The 17,909-nt window shown below is 38.5% G+C and overlaps 1 protein-coding gene across 12 annotated transcripts in view; it reads left to right on the plus strand.

Annotated features, from left to right (window-relative positions):
- Nucleotides 1-17,274, plus strand: part of SSX2IP (SSX family member 2 interacting protein) — a 119,158-nt gene extending 101,884 nt beyond the window's left edge. For 7 of the 12 annotated variants that reach the window (XM_038541533.1, XM_038541532.1, XM_038541530.1 and 4 more), the window contains 9 exons: nt 191-326; nt 2,092-2,167; nt 2,238-2,427; nt 5,723-5,873; nt 7,692-7,834; nt 8,118-8,291; nt 11,910-12,024; nt 12,330-12,495; nt 16,420-17,274. In XM_038541533.1, coding sequence (XP_038397461.1) covers nt 191-326; nt 2,092-2,167; nt 2,238-2,427; nt 5,723-5,873; nt 7,692-7,834; nt 8,118-8,291; nt 11,910-12,024; nt 12,330-12,495; nt 16,420-16,594 — 1,326 coding nt within the window. In that variant the 3' untranslated portion in view covers nt 16,595-17,274. The remainder of the gene's footprint in view (nt 1-190; nt 327-2,091; nt 2,168-2,237; nt 2,428-5,722; nt 5,874-7,691; nt 7,835-8,117; nt 8,292-11,909; nt 12,025-12,329; nt 12,496-16,419) is intronic. The other 5 variants (XM_038541525.1, XM_038541526.1, XM_038541527.1 and 2 more) reach the window with 5 other exon arrangements.
- The last annotated feature ends 635 nt before the right edge of the window (nt 17,275-17,909 follow it).

Below are 17,909 nucleotides of genomic sequence, written 5' to 3' on the forward strand. Positions count from 1 at the left end.
GAATTAAAAAACAAAAACTTTATGTGAATCACTTAGTGATACTTTAAAAAGTGATGTCCAGTGGTCATTGAGAAGCATAATCCTAAAATTATTTTATGAGGAGGTGGATGCTAGAACTTATTTACTTTACAAATTTTAGCTGGGGTTATCAATCATAAAGGGACTCATTCAATGGAAATGCTATTTTCAGGTACAAAAATTACAAAATATCATTGCAAGTCGAGCTACTCAATATAATCATGATATGAAGAGAAAAGAACGTGAATATAATAAATTAAAGGAACGTCTACATCAGCTTGTTATGAACAAGAAGGATAAAAAAATAGGTAAGAAACAACTGGTTAAGATAGAGGAAAGTAAATAAGCTAATATGCTAAGAAATAAATGTGAACAATAGCACAGTAGCTCATGAAGTATAATTTTTATGCTTCATGCAATTGTTTATAGCCAGTATATATCCATATAAACTAGAAATTGAGGCAACTTATTAGTGAAAAATAATAATTTTGCTGTTTCCTTTGTTGCATATAAGCATTATATGTATCTTTTTTAATATGGTAGTTGTAGTTCCATAGAGGAAAACCCAAGCCAGAGGATATTCTAATCCTCCTCAGAAAAAAACTGATAATAAGAAAAATCAAGATGAGTTTCTGAGTATCAAAAAAAAGTGTGATTTTGGAATTAACTTCATAAAATTATTCATCAGGCCAAATTATTTACATCTGTTCCTTTAAAGAAATGTAGCTGTGCATTTTTGAAGCACCTAGTCTAAAGGATGAACTGTGAATGTTAATGCTTATGCTTGTGCTTAAGAGTCTTTTGAAAAGCAATTTGCAACTTCATCCAAGTATATGCATACCTTCAGGTAAATCACATAGATGAAAAAGTAAAAACACACGTACACAAGAGTAAAGCTCTGCAGATACAGTTTTGCTGGCCTGGTAAGATGCAGCCCAGGAAATCTATGCATTTATTTATCAAAGAGTGGTTTCCAAGTGGACTATAGGTTGTCCTCTAACCTACATTGTACAGTAATGCCCTAAACTGTGGTTTCCGAAACTGAGCTTGGCTGACACAACAGCTGATGAGCAGATGTCTCAAGCTGTCACATGGTGGGCTGTGTCCGCTGTCAGCAGGCAGCTCAGTGCTGACTGCATCACTGCCATTCTGCACAGCAGAGCTTTTGCGATTAGTCAGCTATCTTATTTTAAAATTACTGAAAAATGAAAATGGAATAAGCAATTAAGACAAGGTTGAAAGTCTTAGGATAATCAAATTTAAACTTCATTGGTTAACCTCGTATTCATTCATGAATTAAATAAAGAGAAGGATGAAATGCTGTAAGTATAAAATGTAGCACCTAATTAGAGAAATTTATTAAAGATTTAACTCTGGTAACAGAGCCCTTATTTTATTGGGGCCTGGCTGTTTTCTAGTGCAAACCTAATTGGAAGTGACAGTTTCATAATGATTTTATCAAGTCTAAAATTACAGTAACTTCTTGTCCTCTTATTTCCTTCTAGTACTGTCAGGGGCCTTGATTCCTTTGATGATGATGACAACACAGGGCTTGGCAAACTTTTTCTGTAGAGATTCTAATAGTAAATATGTTCAGGTTTGTGGAGTCTGTAGTCTTTCATCACAACTATTCATCCCCACACTTGTAGTATAAAACTAACTAATATGAACAAATGGTGTGGCAATGTTCTAGCAAAACTTTATTTAGAAAATCAGGCAGCTGGCCTACAGGCCATAGTTTGCTTATTACCCCAATGATAAAATTAATAATGATAACAAAATAACATTTATCAAGACTTTGTTAAGTGTCTTAACTTCTTTTACCCTTCACAACAACTCTTTGGTAAATACTTTCATTATTCCTTCTGTACTGACAAAGAAACAGGCTTAATCAGTGTCGAGATCTCAGTGCTTAACAGTGATGGAGAACTGGAACCTGAAATGTGGGCTGTTTGAGCCAAAATCCTAATCTGTACCAGGTTGATTTATGTGTGATAGAGTGTGTTAGGGTTTTATACACTTTAACAAATGTGTGGTAAGAATTGGTTTTGTTTTGCATGTTCATATTTTTAGCTATGGAAGTTTTAAATTATGTGGGGAGAGCCGATGGAAAAAGAGGCTCCTGGAGGACGGGTAAAACTGAGGCCAGGTAAGGTCCAATTTAAATTGATATATTTCATCAGACTTTTCTTCCTGTAACTGCATTTTCATACTGACAGTTTCTTTCTCAGGAATGAAGATGAAATGTATAAAATTCTCTTGAATGATTATGAATATCGTCAGAAACAAATCCTAATGGAAAATGCTGAACTTAAGAAGGTTCTTCAGCAAATGAAAAAGGAAATGATTTCTCTTCTTTCTCCCCAAAAGCAGAAACCTAGAGAAAGAGCAGATGATAGTACAGGAACTGTAAGTGGCTCTTTCCTCTCTCCTACAGTTTCGGATTGCTAAGTCGAACAATTAAAACATTAGATAGGTCTTCCCAGTGGGGACACTCTTGATGTTTTGGACAGGACACTCACTACTGTACCAGCTCCAGTCACTGGGACGACGACAACAAAATGTCCCTGTTTGTTTCTAGAACTTGGGAAATGATGGAGATGACTTTAGAAGGACTTAGTGCCAAACACTGTGATAAACACTTTGTGAGCATTGCCTCATTTCACTCTTCTAATTTGATGCTTTTCCTGTCATAATTATCCCCATTTTATAGCTGAGGAAACTGGGGCACACTCGTCTAATGAGTCCCAGTATCACACGTGACAGAACTAGGATTTAAATCCAAGTCTGTCTCACCCCAGAGTTCATGTTTCTAACCATTGTGCTGAGTATCCTCTTAATAGTTTAGGTATTCTGTACTTGAGCCGGCTTTACTTTTCAGAGTGAAGCATTAACTTTGGGAACCTACTAATCTTTCCAGAAATTTGCTGAATGTCCCTTACATTCTGCTCCCTGGAAAGAAAAAGCTAAAAGGATTTTGACTTCTTTCTTTGTCTCAATTGGGGCTCTTATAACAAACTACCACAGCCTGGGTGATTAAGAACAACAGAAATTTATTTTTTACAATTCTGGAGCTGGAAGGCTCAAAATCTGGGGGCCAGTAGGGTCAATATCTGGTGAGAGTACGTCTTCCTGACTGCACACTGCTGACTCCTTGTCCCCTCACCCTCACATAACAGGGGAGAAGAGCTCAACCAAGGCACTCACCCCATTCACGAGGGCTCTACTTGTCATGACTTCATCACTTCCACAGGCCCCACCTCTGACTACCCGCACCTCAGGCATTAGCATTTCACTGTGAATTTGAGGGAACATGAACGTTCAGTCCATTGCATCCTTCAGGAAGCTCTTTGGGGAGATGGGGCATGTGGAAAAGTGATTGTTACACATGTTAAAAGCTATAATAGGGGTGGTACAAGGTGTTGAGCAAAGTAGGTGTGGCAATCAGGGAAGGCATCACAGAGAACATGACATTTGAGTTGGCTCTTGAGAATAGGTAGTTGTTCCTGGGGTTAGGAGCATGTGACAGAGGGAATAATCCGTGCAGAGGTCTGAAAAAAGCAAGTCATGTAATGGTGAAAACTTCTGTTAACTTTACTGCTTTACATGTTTAGATTCTGGATTCAGCCAAGTGACTAAAATCTGAAAATAACATTGATGGGAAATGCTAATTATCAGCAAGTTATCAGAACTTGTTTTTTAAACCTGTATTATGGAATTATTTACCTTGTATCACAGATCAGTCTAACTGATAAGCCTACCCCACCTTCTATCTCTTTTTCCTTTTTTTTTTTTTTTTAAAAAAAAGAAAGAAATGTACCTTAATGTTCTTTTAAACTGTCCAGTTTGGGATCTGCTTGACTTCAGCCTTTTCTCATAGTCTGTCACTTTTTGTTCGTTGTGAACTTGCACAAATATATCTCCAAGGCCAAGCACAGTGTCTGTTATTCCTGCGGTTCCTTCAGTTTTTGGCCCAACCTTTACCATCATTACCTGCTTTTGTTTAGCAAAAGCAAGTAGTATAGTGTAGATCAAGAAGACCTTTCTCGGGCAGCCCGGGTGGCTCAGTGGTTTAGCGCCGACTTCAGTCCAGGGCCTGATCCTGGAGACCCGGGATCAAGTCCCATGTCGGACTCCGTGCATGGAGCCTGCTTCTCCCTCTGCCTGTGTTTCTGCCTCTCTCTGTGTGTTTCATAAATAAATAAAATCTTAAAAAAAAAAAGATTACCTTTCTCAGATGTTTAAATTCCCCCTCTCCTCGCCACTACAGCCAGTCGATAGTATCCTGTATAATTCTTAATAATTCAGATTTTACATGTGGAGAAACAATAATCGCTTCAGTATATTTTTTGTTTTTAAAGTACCTGTTTTTCTAGATCTTTTTTCCTCTTAGGATGTAATCCAATCCTTCCTTTTAAGGATTTTTGGAGCTTTATAGTAGGAGGAATCAGATATAACCTTAAAATGCTTATGTAGCCTTCAGGTTTCGTTAATTTATCATTGTGTTTAATTATAGCCAAACATATACCAAAAATTCAAGTTAAATTTTTATTTTCATGTTGTGGTTTCAGAGTATCTTTACAGTGCTCTGGTATGCTTTAACACGTAGGAGGTGTAGCTCCTTGGAAGAATTATTGGCAAGTAGCTCCAGAGGATTTTCTGGCAAGAACCAGAGTCACAGTGAGCTCTGTGCTGGGCCTTTCTCCAGCCTGCCCCCCACTCCCACCCCCCACACCAGAAGAACTCTGGCAGCCATTGCTCACCCGGGCCAGTGATACAGCTCTCCCAGCCGAGTCCCCCTCTCATTCCTGCTGCACCTGCCCATGGGAACGGTCTGATCAGCATTCCTTCATCTTTGACCTTTCTCCTTTTCTTTCCATGCATGATATTTTATTTTCATGTCAGGGAAATATATCTCTGTCTACTCTCCTGGATGTTAACAACAAATTTAGGACTTTGCAGATTATGCAGATATCATATATGTGTGTGTGTGTGTGTGTATATGTGATATACATGCAGATATATATGCAGATATATCTGCATATATATATGAAATATATATATTTATATATATAAGATAATATAATAATATTTATGTAGCTACAGATTATTTTGACATAATGTATTTTAGTACTGTTTCCCTGTGTTCTTTATCTTGTTTTGATTCTAGGTGATCCTATATCAGTGGTTTACAGTATTTTCCCATGTTTTAAGTGAAAAGAAAAATAATCTCTAGTTTTATTTTTCAAAATTATATGAGAAAAATAGGATTCACAGTTCCTTTTACTTTGTAGATAACCTCAGTGGTTTATTTATTTAAGCAGCCTCAGATTGGAGATAAATTGATCTAACTCCAGATCTCAGCTCTGCCTCTTGGGTGCATGATAGGGGGCAGTGTGTCTACTTCTCGAAGCATCACTTTTCCCACATTTGAGGATGAGTTAGCCTGTGAGAGCTCTAACACAGCACTGGGCAATAGCAAATAACTCTTCCCCACACAGCTCCAGGACTCTTCACTATCATATTTGGATTCAAATTCATATTTGAAGAGACTTGAGTTGCAGAGTTTGTCTTCAGTTATATATGCATACGATATGGCACAAATGATTTTGGTATCTCTGATAATCGGTTTGATTAGTACTGCCTGAGTATCTAGAGCCATTTGAAGATACTGGTCTTTCCTTTTCATCTCTCTTGCTTGTAGGTTATCTCTGATGCTGAAGAAGATGCTGGGGAACTGAGTAGAGAGAGTATGTGGGACCTTTCCTGTGAGACTGTGAGAGAGCAGCTGACCAACAGCATCAGGAAACAATGGAGAATTTTGAAAAGTCATGTAGAAAAACTTGATAACCAAGGTAACTTACTACCGCAGTGCATGCCCAGTGAGTTGTGACACTCCGCTCTTAGTGTCAGTCACTTGGAACGCTACGTTAGGGGCTCAGACCCTGAAGCACTTGAGCTCAGTTGGGTGGGTGGTTTGATAATCAAGCTTCTGTCTACTTTTAGAGGTGAGGTTTGAACCTCATCGAGAAATACTTTGTCCTCAGAGTGAATCTCTCTCTGAAAAGAGGACACTACGTATCTCCATCTCTTCTGAGTACAGTATGTATTTGAATAAAGTGAAGCAAGTCTCTTACCAATCTAGAAATTAAGATTTGTTAATTGTGATAGGTATAAATATGAACTTGTCACTTATTATTCCAAGATATTTGTATACTCCTAGGTTGCTAATTTATTTTTAACTTATTTTCAAAATAATAGATGTTAAATATAAAGTATCAATTAGGAAGTATATGAAGTAGAATATTCAGGTTTCTGTTTCCTATCCATGACACTTAACAGTTTGGTGCTTGTCTTCCTAGATTTTTCTGTAGGCATTTACAAGATTCTTTTTTTAAGATTTATTCATTTGACAGCACAAGCAAGGGGAACAGCAGGGAGAGGGAGAAGCAGACTCCCCTCAAAGCAGGGAGTCCAACACAGGCTCGATCCCAGGACCCTGAGATCATGACCTGAGCCAAAGGCAGATGCTTATCTGACTGAGCCACCTAGGTACCCACAAAATACTTATTTTAAAATATATAAAAACCTGGCATGCCTGGGTGGCTCAGTCAGTTAAGCGTCTGACTCTTAGTTTCGGCTCAGGTCATGATCTCAGGGTCAGGATCAAGCACTGTGTGAGGCTCTGAGCTCAGCATGGAGTTTGCTTGAGCTGCTCTCTCTGTTCCTCTCCCTCAACCCCTCCCCCTGCTCATGCATGCACACTGTCTTTCTCAAACTTAAAATTTTTATATATATATTTATTATGTATGTACATATATACACACACACAAACAAAAATTGAATATTACATATTTTTCTACACTGCTCTTTTCATTTAACATGTATTAGTGTTAATGGTGTTTAGACACCATTCTCTGTTACTGTAGATAGTAGAGATCTACATTGATGAATAGATTCTTAATTTTTGGTGTCTGTTAAAGTTTGCATGCTTTTAAGTCAAGAAAATAAAGATTTCTGCTCAGTAAATAAGTCTGTTGAAAGAAAATTTATTCTAAATGTCAAAAGTCACAAAATCACTGTCAATTGTCTTCAGTAGTAAAGAGTAATCAGCAAAATTTTGTACCACAATGAATTTACATGAGATTTTATTGATTTCAATCACCATCTATTAGTAAGCAGCAAGTATGTTTGGACTTCCTATTTGTCAAATTTAGTACCAGCGAGCATGATTTGTAGCACTGCATTGATCTTTGAAGAAGTGTCAAAAGTAGTTTATAGATTTGTTAATTATTTTTCTCTTCTCTCAATATAAGTTGTCCATTCTTAGGACATAGACTTGGATAAATATGGATTATAAATGTTCATAGTAGAACTATTAGTAAAGGATATCATTTTAGTCCAAAAATAGTACAGATTTGTAGTTGTTGTGAATCCCTCATAATAAGTTGCTTTGCTTTTTAAAATTTTCATAGTGCTAAAATACTATAAATTTAGTTGTATTATTACAGCTTATGAGATATTTAAAGGACAGAGGAAATAAGTACCTTTTAGAAAACCTATGAGATTCCAGAATGAAAAATTCTGAGAGCCTTGATTTTTAAATATAATTCAAAAAGCACCGTAAACCAAGTGGTGAGAAACCTATGTCAAATTACTTGGCTTTACGTTAGTTTCAAAGGTACACCTGGAAGGTTTTACTGATGAAGACGTAATCTCACGACAAGACCACGAACAAGAAACTGAAAAACTCGAGTTAGAAATTCAGCAGTGTAAAGAAATGATTAAAACTCAGCAGCAGCTTTTACAGGTAAATGTGAGTTGCTCTTAAAACTGTTTCCCCATGTGAATGGCCAGGATCTTACTGAGTCCCGTGCTGGATTTGTATTCCCGTGGCTCAGAGGGTCTACCCAGCACTCAGCTGTTTGCTTACTAACAGGTGGGGCTCCCCCGGCTGGACAGTGAGAAGCCTCACTTGACTTCCTGCTCTTCCATGATTTCTGCCCTTCCCCTGAAGTCTCAGCTCCCCTTGCTTTACTTTTAACTGGGAGTGTTGCGGGGACCCCCTGGAACTTATACTACGTTTTAAAATTTAATAGCAGCAGCTCGCCACAGCATGCGATGATGACACCACGTCCTTGCTGCGAGACTGTTACTTGCTGGAGGAGAAGGAGCGTCTCAAGGAAGAATGGTCCCTGTTTAAAGAGCAAAAAAAGAATTTCGAGAAGGAAAGACGAAGCTTTACAGAAGCAGCCATTCGCCTAGGATTGGAGGTATTTTAAACTGTTGGGCTTTCCTGGAGGGGCTTTTGAAAGTCCTGCAGAGGCCAGCAGAAGGCCTTCAGCTCTGCCTCTCATTGTGTCATCTCTCTTCGGTTTGTTTCCTCGAGCATTGTATCAGGGAGCTTATAATAACACCAGCTGGAAGGGATTGTAAGCACCTGGACTACTTTAGGAGGATGTTGTTTTGCCTCTACCGGATTTGGGAATTGAAACTTATTTCTTTAAAAAATTGTAAGCAAAAAAAAAAAAAAAAAAAAAATTGTAAGCATCCATGATTGTCCCTTTGGATTGGCTTTCTCCTGGTAAGGCTTCGCTTCCTGCAGGAGACCTCTCTGGACATCTGTCATCCCCCGCCCGCTGTCAGTAGGTGCAGCATCAGAAGATGGTGCAAGCAGAGCATGTTTGTGGTTCAGAAAGGGGGAGGGGAGGGTAGGTACAGAAGCTCCCCCTCCGTGCTCTTACCCAGGGATATGCAGACACCTTGGATGGCTCGCTTTTTCACTTACCTGTGTCTTAACCTACGTATTTCCCTTTCAAAACTCATAGAAGTAATGTGTGAATGTGGTTTAAAAAATAAAAACTCTTACAAAAAGCCACAAGGTGAGAAAATATCACCCATTTTCACTAGTGTCATTCCTCAGAGGTAATCACTAAGTTTGTGATTCTTCCGGGAAGTACCATTTTAACTTTGATGTACTTCAGCGTTTCTGTTGATCCCCCTGCTGTGAAAGAGATGGAATTCAGTGTCCTTTCATTCCTCCCCTGTACACTGTCCCTCATCTGTACATATGACTTATTCATAATCCTTTTTTTTTTAATTTTTATTTATTTATGATAGTCACAGAGAGAGGGAGAGAGAGAGGCAGAGACACAGGCAGAGGGAGAAGCAGGCTCCATGCACCGGTAGCCCGACGTGGGATTCGATCCTGGGTCTCCAGGATCGTGCCCTGGGCCAAAGGCAGGCGCCAAACCAGTGCACCACCCAGGGATCCCTCATAATCCTTTTTATTTTTTTTATTTTTTATTTTTATTTTATTTTATTTTATTTTATTTTTTTGTTTTTTTTGTTTTGTTTTGTTTTTTTAAAGTAATTTTTTATAGATGGTTTCCTCTGGCTGACTTTTTCTTTTTTACTTATTTTTTTTAAAGATTTTATTTATTCATGAGAGACACAGAGAGAGAGGCAGAGACACAGGCAGAGGGAGGAGCAGCAGGCTCCATGCAAGGAGCCTGATTTGGGACTCGATTCCAGGAATCTGGGATCATGTCCTAAGCCAAAGGCAGACATTCAACCCGCTAAGCCACCCAGGCATCCCTTTTTTTTTTTCTTTCTTTCTTTTTTTTTTTTTTTTTTTGACTTTAAACAGTATATTCAGTGCAGTGCTTCCATTTCCTATTCACCTTGGGACAGCATGTTTATCCCTGCCATGAAAGATGAAGACCTTCTCGTATATCCCCTTGTCTCACTTCTCTTGCCCCTCTAACTTCCCAGTTTCTGTCTGTGCTTTGCTTTTTCATCCTCAAGTGTGATCCTGGAATGTGTAATCCAGGTGTAAGTCCTTTGTCCAAAGTTGAGACTTCATAATTGAAAGAGCACTGATAACGTCATGATTCTGTAAATGTTATTCATTCTCTAACCTAGCAATAGGTTTGGCCGCATAGAAAATATTCCACGTTATATGACTCTGCCTCCTGGAAGAGAACCCTTCATATATCCCCGTGTAGTGAGCACCTCCTCTGACGTTCTTTGTAGCTTTTATGATTTCCTGGATCACATTCAGCTTATATCTCATGTTATCTTCTTTCCTGGGTTCCTTTTTCAATTTACTATATTACCTTCTTGAGTAATTCTTTTCATAAGTATTGTGTGAGTGAAAAATATTCTGAATTCTAGAATATCCAAAAATATATCCATGTGATTTGGCTGGATGTAGAATTTAGTTTCCAACATTTTCCTTCAAAACTTTGAGTTATTCCATTTCATCTACTGTTTGATTTTGCTGATGAGAAGCCTGATTATTATGTAATGTACATAGAGTACTTTGTGGATATCCTGTGTTGTGTTTTTTCCTTCTGTCCTTTTTTTTTTTTTTGTATTCTTAAAATTCTGAAATTTTACCAGGGTATATCTAGGTATAGCTCCTTTCATCCTCAAGACACTGAATTTCTTCGACTTAGGGATATTTTCTTTATTCTATATTTTTCCTTCTTTGACTTCTGCATTCTGGAATGCTTTTATTAGACAAGTGATTGGCCTTCTAACTGTATCTATAGATGGACTTTATGTTCTGAATTCAGGGATATTCTCTCGCCTTTTTCTTGTGCATCTCCACCCTGGTATTCAGCAGGGCCAATTTTAACTCTTCACTTCATCCACTGAGTTTTTATTTTAGATTTATCTTTTAAGTTCTCTCCTGTCCTCAGTTTTTGCTTTACTTTGTATAGCACTATATTATTTTACAGATATTCATAAATCTCTGTTAGAATTCTTTTTAAAAGGTCTCATGGGGGGATCCCTGGGTGGCTCAACAGTTTGGCGCCTGCCTTTGGCCCAGGGTGCGATCCTGGAGTCCCGGGATCGAGACCCACGTCGGGCTCCCGGCATGGAGCCTGCTTCTCCCTCTGCCTATGTCTCTGCCTCTCTCTCTCTTTCTCTCTCTCTCTCTCTCTCTTTCTCTTTCTCTCTATCATGAGTAAATAAATAAATAAATCTTTAAAAATAAAAAAAAATTTAAAAAAGGTTTCTTTGTCTTGGCCATTTTTCTTTCATGTTCTTAGTTTTCTTCAAATGTCTGATAATGTGGGATTTTGTATTAGTTTCTAGGAGTGAAAGACTATATTTTATTTAAGTAGCTAACATAGATGTCCTCCACAGCTGTGAAAATCTATCTTATCAATAGCTGACTTTCTTAGAAACCAAAAACAGTTTGTACCAGCTTTTTTTCCTGCCTGGTTCTGGGTCCCTGTCTCCCTCCTGTTCTAAGAGATACTCTGGCTACTTTGTGTACCATTCCCAGCTCTCTGCAGGAGAATCCATCTGCCTCTGGTCACTGGGCCCAGTGGGGCCAGTGAAGGATGGGAAGGAAGCATGAGAGACCTGAGGAGTGAGGGAGAATTTAGGATCCTCAGCTGTTGGCAAGGAGAAGGTCTGACATGTGCCCCCTTGTGGTTTAGTGGTGATGGCTGCTTGCTCTGGTAGGTGGTTAGAGGCTGAGAACGATGCCTGGTGAAGTCACAGCTCCTTTTTCTCAAGTGATTGCAATTTGCAGTGGGTATTTTTCTGTTGTTTGTAATTCTATATTTATAATCTGTATGTTCAGGAGTTACGCTAATATGCTGGTTTTTTTACATTGTCCATTTGAGTTTACTCAAAACAGGTATGAAAATAGTGATTAGTTGGTTTATTAAGTGAAATGGGTGAATTTTTACTTTTTTAAATATATTTTTAAGTGAAAATTTTCTTAGTTTTCTAGGTTAATTTATTTGACTTACAAAATCTGTATGATAGCCAGAAAGCAAACACCAACAGCTACAGGAATTGTGGGAAATGCCAACAATGTGAATGTTGAAATATTGATCAATATGTCTTTGGTTTGCTTGTTATGATAGAGAAAGGCGTTTGAAGAAGAAAGAGCCAGTTGGTTAAAGCAACAGTTTTTAAACATGACTACCTTTGACCACCAGAACTCAGAAAATATGAAACTTTTCAGTGCCTTCTCAGGAAGTGAGTACCTCATTAACCCTTTCATCTGAAAACGCATGTTAATAAAATATTGTAAATTGTTAATATAAAACTTTGGAGATCACCAAACATTTTTAAAACTGGTCCTTAGATGTTTATGGATTGTGCACAAGAGAGGGCAAGACGAACTAGACTAGAGTGACAGGCTGGAGTGGCCCCCCCCCCCCCCCCCCCATTAACTTGTTCTGTCTCAGACCTCACTCCCCTGCAGATGATCACCATAGTTAACATCCTCCACTTTGCTACCTCACCACATGAGCTGCCTTTTTTCTTTTTCCTTTCCACAGGTTCTGATCGGGACAGTCTCTCAGTGCACTCGAGGCCACGGCAAAAGAAGCCTCACAGTGTGTCTAACGGGACTCCAGTTTGCACCTCTAAACTTACTAAGTCTCTTCCTGCTTCTCCTTCTACTTCGGACTTTTGCCAGACACGGTCCTGCGCATCTGAGCATAGGTATTGGTCTCTGTGTCATCTTTGCATGTGTCTGTATCACTGCTAAAGTTACCCTGCTAAGGGCACGTTGCCATGTCTGCAGTGTTAGCAATAGCAGTGGCTTTCGAGAGGAATTTAGTGGATTGATCATTCATTCTACAAACATTTATTGGGTGTCCATTATATAAGGATACATGTTAGGTGCTGGGAATATAGTAGCGAACCAGGTAGATCTGGTACCTATCTTCTGGGAGCTGAATCATAGAGTGTTATTCCTTTCATGTCACATCCAAAATACAATTTAAAATAGTCTAATTTACAGGAATCATTCAGTATTTTGAATTCTTTAATTTTGTTAAATAGAAGGATATTACCTTCACAATCTTTGTACATATTTTAAATTTTCTTTTGCCGTGCCCATTTAACTGGTGTTGAAGGGCAAAGAACTGAGAAATACATCCTCATCGTGATGGTAAAGATCTGTGCCCAGGGCTGACAGGGTCAAAAAAGAGTTGCTCGCACCCCAGGAAACCCATATATTTCTATGAACTGATACATTTTGGTATTTTCCTCTGTCTCAAGTTGTTAAATCATTTTCTAAGGTATAATACCAGTATTTTACCTCAGAGCCTATTCCAAGATGAATTAACTAGGTACAGAGAACATTCCTAGTGACAGAGGAATAGGAAAGGGCAAAGGGACACCCTGGAAAGTGTGATGGTGATCTTTCTTCTTAACCAAAGTAGGAGCCCCTGGCCTGGGGCCTCAGAATTTGGCAGGAGCCCCAGGGAGCAGGATCGGGGTTCTGGCACACTCAGCCTCTGGGAGTGAGAGGCTTGTGTGGACCTAAGTGTTGAAGAAGCCCACTGGCCCTTGGACCAAGAGTTGTTAAATAAATGAATTTCAAGACAAAAATAAGAAGCTGATAAAAGACAAGACACTGTATATATTATTGATTTGTAAAAGGATTAGGACACTAAACATTGAGGAGCAAAAAAAGAGCTTGAGGAAGAATGCTGTAGGCAGGCGTAGGGACCCCCAAGGTGGGACACTGGTGTGTTTGTGGGAGGCCAGTGGTGGTAGCAAGCCAGGACCAAGGAGGTGAGAGGTGATGCTGGAAGGTGGGCAGGGGTCACATCCTCTAAGGCCCTGGGTGAGGAGATGAGGATTAAAAACTTCAGATATATATAAATGTAGAGAGAATAAGGTCGTGATGCTCTTTGTACCCATAATCCAGCTTCAGCAGTTATTGACTCATGACTGTGTTGTATGTTCATCCATAACCCCACTCTGCTGCCCCCGCACATGTGCACTAGATGTGTCACTTGTAAAGTATTTTAGTCTGTATTTGTAGGCCAGGTATTGTTCTAAGGACACCCAGGAAACACCTTGGAGACACGTAAGCAAGAGAGAAAACAAATCTGTTTCGGAAAAAAACAAAAACAAAAACAAAAACAAAACAAAACAAAAACCCCCAAATCTGTTTCGAAAAGATGACTGTTCCGTTTTATGGAAAACAGACTATTGGAGCCAGGGTCATAAGCCAGGAGATGCGGTTAGGCTTCGGTGAAGTTGAGATGAGATGATCGTAGTTTAGACAGGGGTCGTGACATGAAGGGAGACATGACTGGATTTGGAATATATTTTGCAGTTAGAGCCAACAGATTGATTAATGGGTTGAGTATGGGAAGTGAAAGTTTTAATTTACAGTCTAAAGATACTGTGAGCTCAGAGTATTTTCTTATATAGAACATTATTAAACTCCCAAATTTGATCAATCAGAACGATCTATTTAACCCAATTCTAGTCACCATTTTCAAACAGTGCATTCTGTATTTGAGAGAGAACATAGCAGTTGCCTTGATTTTTATGTCCCTACAATTCTTTTTAATCTAATTATTTTTCATTATGAAATATTTGACATAATATTCCTTTTGGACATTACTTTGTGCTTAATAAAGATATGTCCAGCCCTTAGTACCTACATCACAGGATGTTTTGAGGTTTCAGTGATGATACATATAAAGCACTTAAAACAGTACTTGGTCCATTATTAGCCTTCAGTAGCAGACTATAAAAATAAAAACATATGCTAACATAAATGGATAGTAAAAGTGCTTTTCTCCTTCACGTATTCTGAGGGCTACACCAAACATCAGTGGCATAGAAACAATTTTGGAGCATAAAGAAACTTCATTGAGCTATTCATGCTCATGATCACTGGCCTCTGAAGATGAAACATAGAAAAGAGTTGTGTTACTAGTTACCAGGAGAGAAGAGCTGTGTGGAGCTTGACATAGTTCTCAGAATTTTAAGTTACTTGGTAAATTTGGACTCCTTGCTCCTGAAGCACCTTGAATCTGGGTTTGTAATAAGATTATAGCAGAACAAATGGGCATATTTGTAGCTAATTTCTTTTTTTTTTTTTAAGATTTTTATTTATTTATTCATGAGAGACACAGAGAGAGAGAGGCAGAGACACAGGCAGAGGGAGAAGCAGGCGCGTCGTGCAGGGAACCTGACATGGGACTCAATCCCAGGACCCCAGGACCACACCCTGGGCTAAACCGCTGAGCCACCTGGGCTGTCCATGTAGCTAATTTCTACAGCGACACCTTCAGTGTACCTTCACTGTAGAATGGAATTTTACACAAAGGCTGTGCCTGGAATCCAAAGTAATTTGGTACGAAATTACAGAGAGAATTTAGTTGATCATTGACCTCATCTCGTCTGAGATGGCAGGGTTTCTGAGGGCTGAATTAATAAGCAAATTCCTTTTTTAAGTATTGGCAAATAAGCATAAGTAAAAATTTTTAATTGTTTCAGGTTTCAGTTTTCAGAATTAAAGCCACTTGATTTTTTTTTAAGATTGCCACCTTGAGGTTGAGTTAGTAAACCAGAGTCACAGAAAATGCACATTTAGGGGGGGAAATGTACATTTGTGAGAAAAAAAAAACTATATAAGATATTTAGCAGATAAAAATGTATCATTTGTTTACTTAGATTTGAAAGTAATCATTTAACCAGATTTTTTTAAGATTATATTTATTTGAGAGAGAGAGAGCAAGCATGAGGGGGTGGCGTGCCGAGGGAAAAGGAGAAGCAGACTCCCCATTGAGCAGGGAGCCCAACACAGGGCTCGATCCCAGGACCCTGAGATCATGATCTGAGCCAAAGGCAGACACTTAACCAACTGAGCCACCCAGGCGCCCCAGATTTTTTTGTTTTGAGGCTGGTGGCAGAGCATACCTCCCAGATTGTGTCATTAAAGAGTAGCAGCTGTGTCTGGGTTCAGACACTAAGATTGTTGCTCTCTCACACTTACAATTAATTGAGCATTGGTGTAAATGCTTAATGTGTGTTAACTCAGTTCCACCCAACCCTATGAGAGAGATACTATTATTTCCGTTTTACAACTGAGGAGGCTGAAGTACAGTGACATAGTGAGCTGAGCAGGTCCAGCTGGGATGAGCCTAAACCATCTCTGGCTCAGAACCTGGACTCTTTAATGCTTTTGCAGGCTCTCATTAAATAGCTGTGTGGGTGAATGGCTGCGTAGAGGAAAGCATGCATGAACAAATGGATGTGCAAAGAAGAAAACAGTAAAGAATTATAAAATAGTGGCAGGAAGATGGGAACATGGGGAGACACAAGCTTTCCAAGCCCTCATGTTCTGTATCTGACAGGCTTGGGTTGGGCAGAGAGCTTCAGAATAGCCCAAAGAGATAAATAAGTAGATGGGTAAACAGATAACTAGGTGGATAGATATGATAAAAGTGATAAATTAGGCCATTTTGAAATACTTACTTTGTTCCTAATCAGTGTGTCCTCAAAAAATTTTACTTAGCATAGGGCAAGGGAACAATTCAAATATAGATATTGAGGCAGAACTTAAGTATAAAAGGAGGAGATGATGATGAAGATCGATCTTTCTCTTCCCTGCAGTTCCATCAATGTACTGAATATAACTCCTGAAGAAACTAAACCAAATCAGGTCGGCAGAGAAGGTACAAATCAGAAATGGAGCACAGCATCAAGACCTGGATCACAGGAAGGGTGCTACAGTGGATGCTCCTTGACCTACACAAACTCCCATGTAGAAAAAGATGACTTACCTTAGACGTGTGGACTGGAATTGTTTTCATTAACACGTTCATCAGATTTCACATCTAAGTTGAGACAGGGTGTGTCATAAAGCCAATCATCTCTAATAATTTAAGATGGTCTGAGTTGTTTGTTTGGACTTTTCCTCCCCCAAAGAGCTAAAATGTTAAATCTATTAAAAAGGATATAAAAGCTTTGGATATGTATTTTTAGTAACAGAAGCATCTGGTTCTGTGAATAAAGGAATGTATATGTTTGGATGGAAACAGAAGCACTAGAATGAGTTTCCTCTTATAGGTATTAAAAATAGCACTTTTAGGAAACTGATTATTGTAAATGTTTAATTTTGTCTCATATATAGTTGGCATTGAAAGTTTAGCCTTTACTTGAATGTATACTGTAGATTTTTAACAAAGCAAGTTCTATATTTATTATGTTTAGTGTGATTTGAAATTTCCTCTTTCATATGTTTTAAATAAAGTGAAATTTATGTATGTTTTGTACATAGATATACATGATTATGTTAAGAGGCTTTAAGATTTAAAAATTTTACACGTCCATAATTATAGTATTTCATGCCAATAAAATTTTTTAGTGGTATTCTGTTTACAGATGTATTAGAGCCATTACCACATTATGTTTAAGAATTTTTTGAATGCATCTGAGCAATAAATACTCAAAAGCTGTTCCATGAAACTGACTTCTTTAGATGATTATCACTACTGACATTGCATTTTTGAGATTTCTACAGCAGAAGATTTATGTATGTAGGCTATCACAATTTTTCAAAGGACTTTTGATGATAGGGTAGTAGAGGTAAGATAACAAAAGTACCTTTGAATAAAACTAAGAATATTGGTTTCAGATATTTGGGATGATAAAAGATATTTAAGATAGCTGAGTGGTGATATTTTCTTTACTAGACGGGAACCGATACCACAACATCTCTACCAGCTTGGGCTTGGTATAGTTGCCAATAATTTTGTAACAATTTTCCAATGGGGTGTTTGCGACTAATGATAAAGAAATCTGACAAAGTGTAAAAAGCATCAGATGTTATCCAAATATTCTCCTGGACAAACTCGTGTCATCTCGGTTTCAGACCCAATGGCATGTTTCTTCATGTTGTTATTGATGATGATAAATGTAGGCCCAGGTTCTTGCCCAGAACTACCAGAAAACTTGAGCGCCTGCCCATTCGTACATAGATGCCAATACCGATCAGCCCAGCTAGATCCGTATAGCTCATCTGTCTCCCCTTTCTCGATACGTCCACCACTTACTTACCTACCTTCACCCCATATGGCTGTTCCATTTAAATTCGTCATATT

The sequence above is a fragment of the Canis lupus genome, chromosome 6 (genome assembly GCF_011100685.1).
Source record: "Canis lupus familiaris isolate Mischka breed German Shepherd chromosome 6, alternate assembly UU_Cfam_GSD_1.0, whole genome shotgun sequence".
Lineage (NCBI taxonomy): Eukaryota > Metazoa > Chordata > Mammalia > Carnivora > Canidae > Canis > Canis lupus.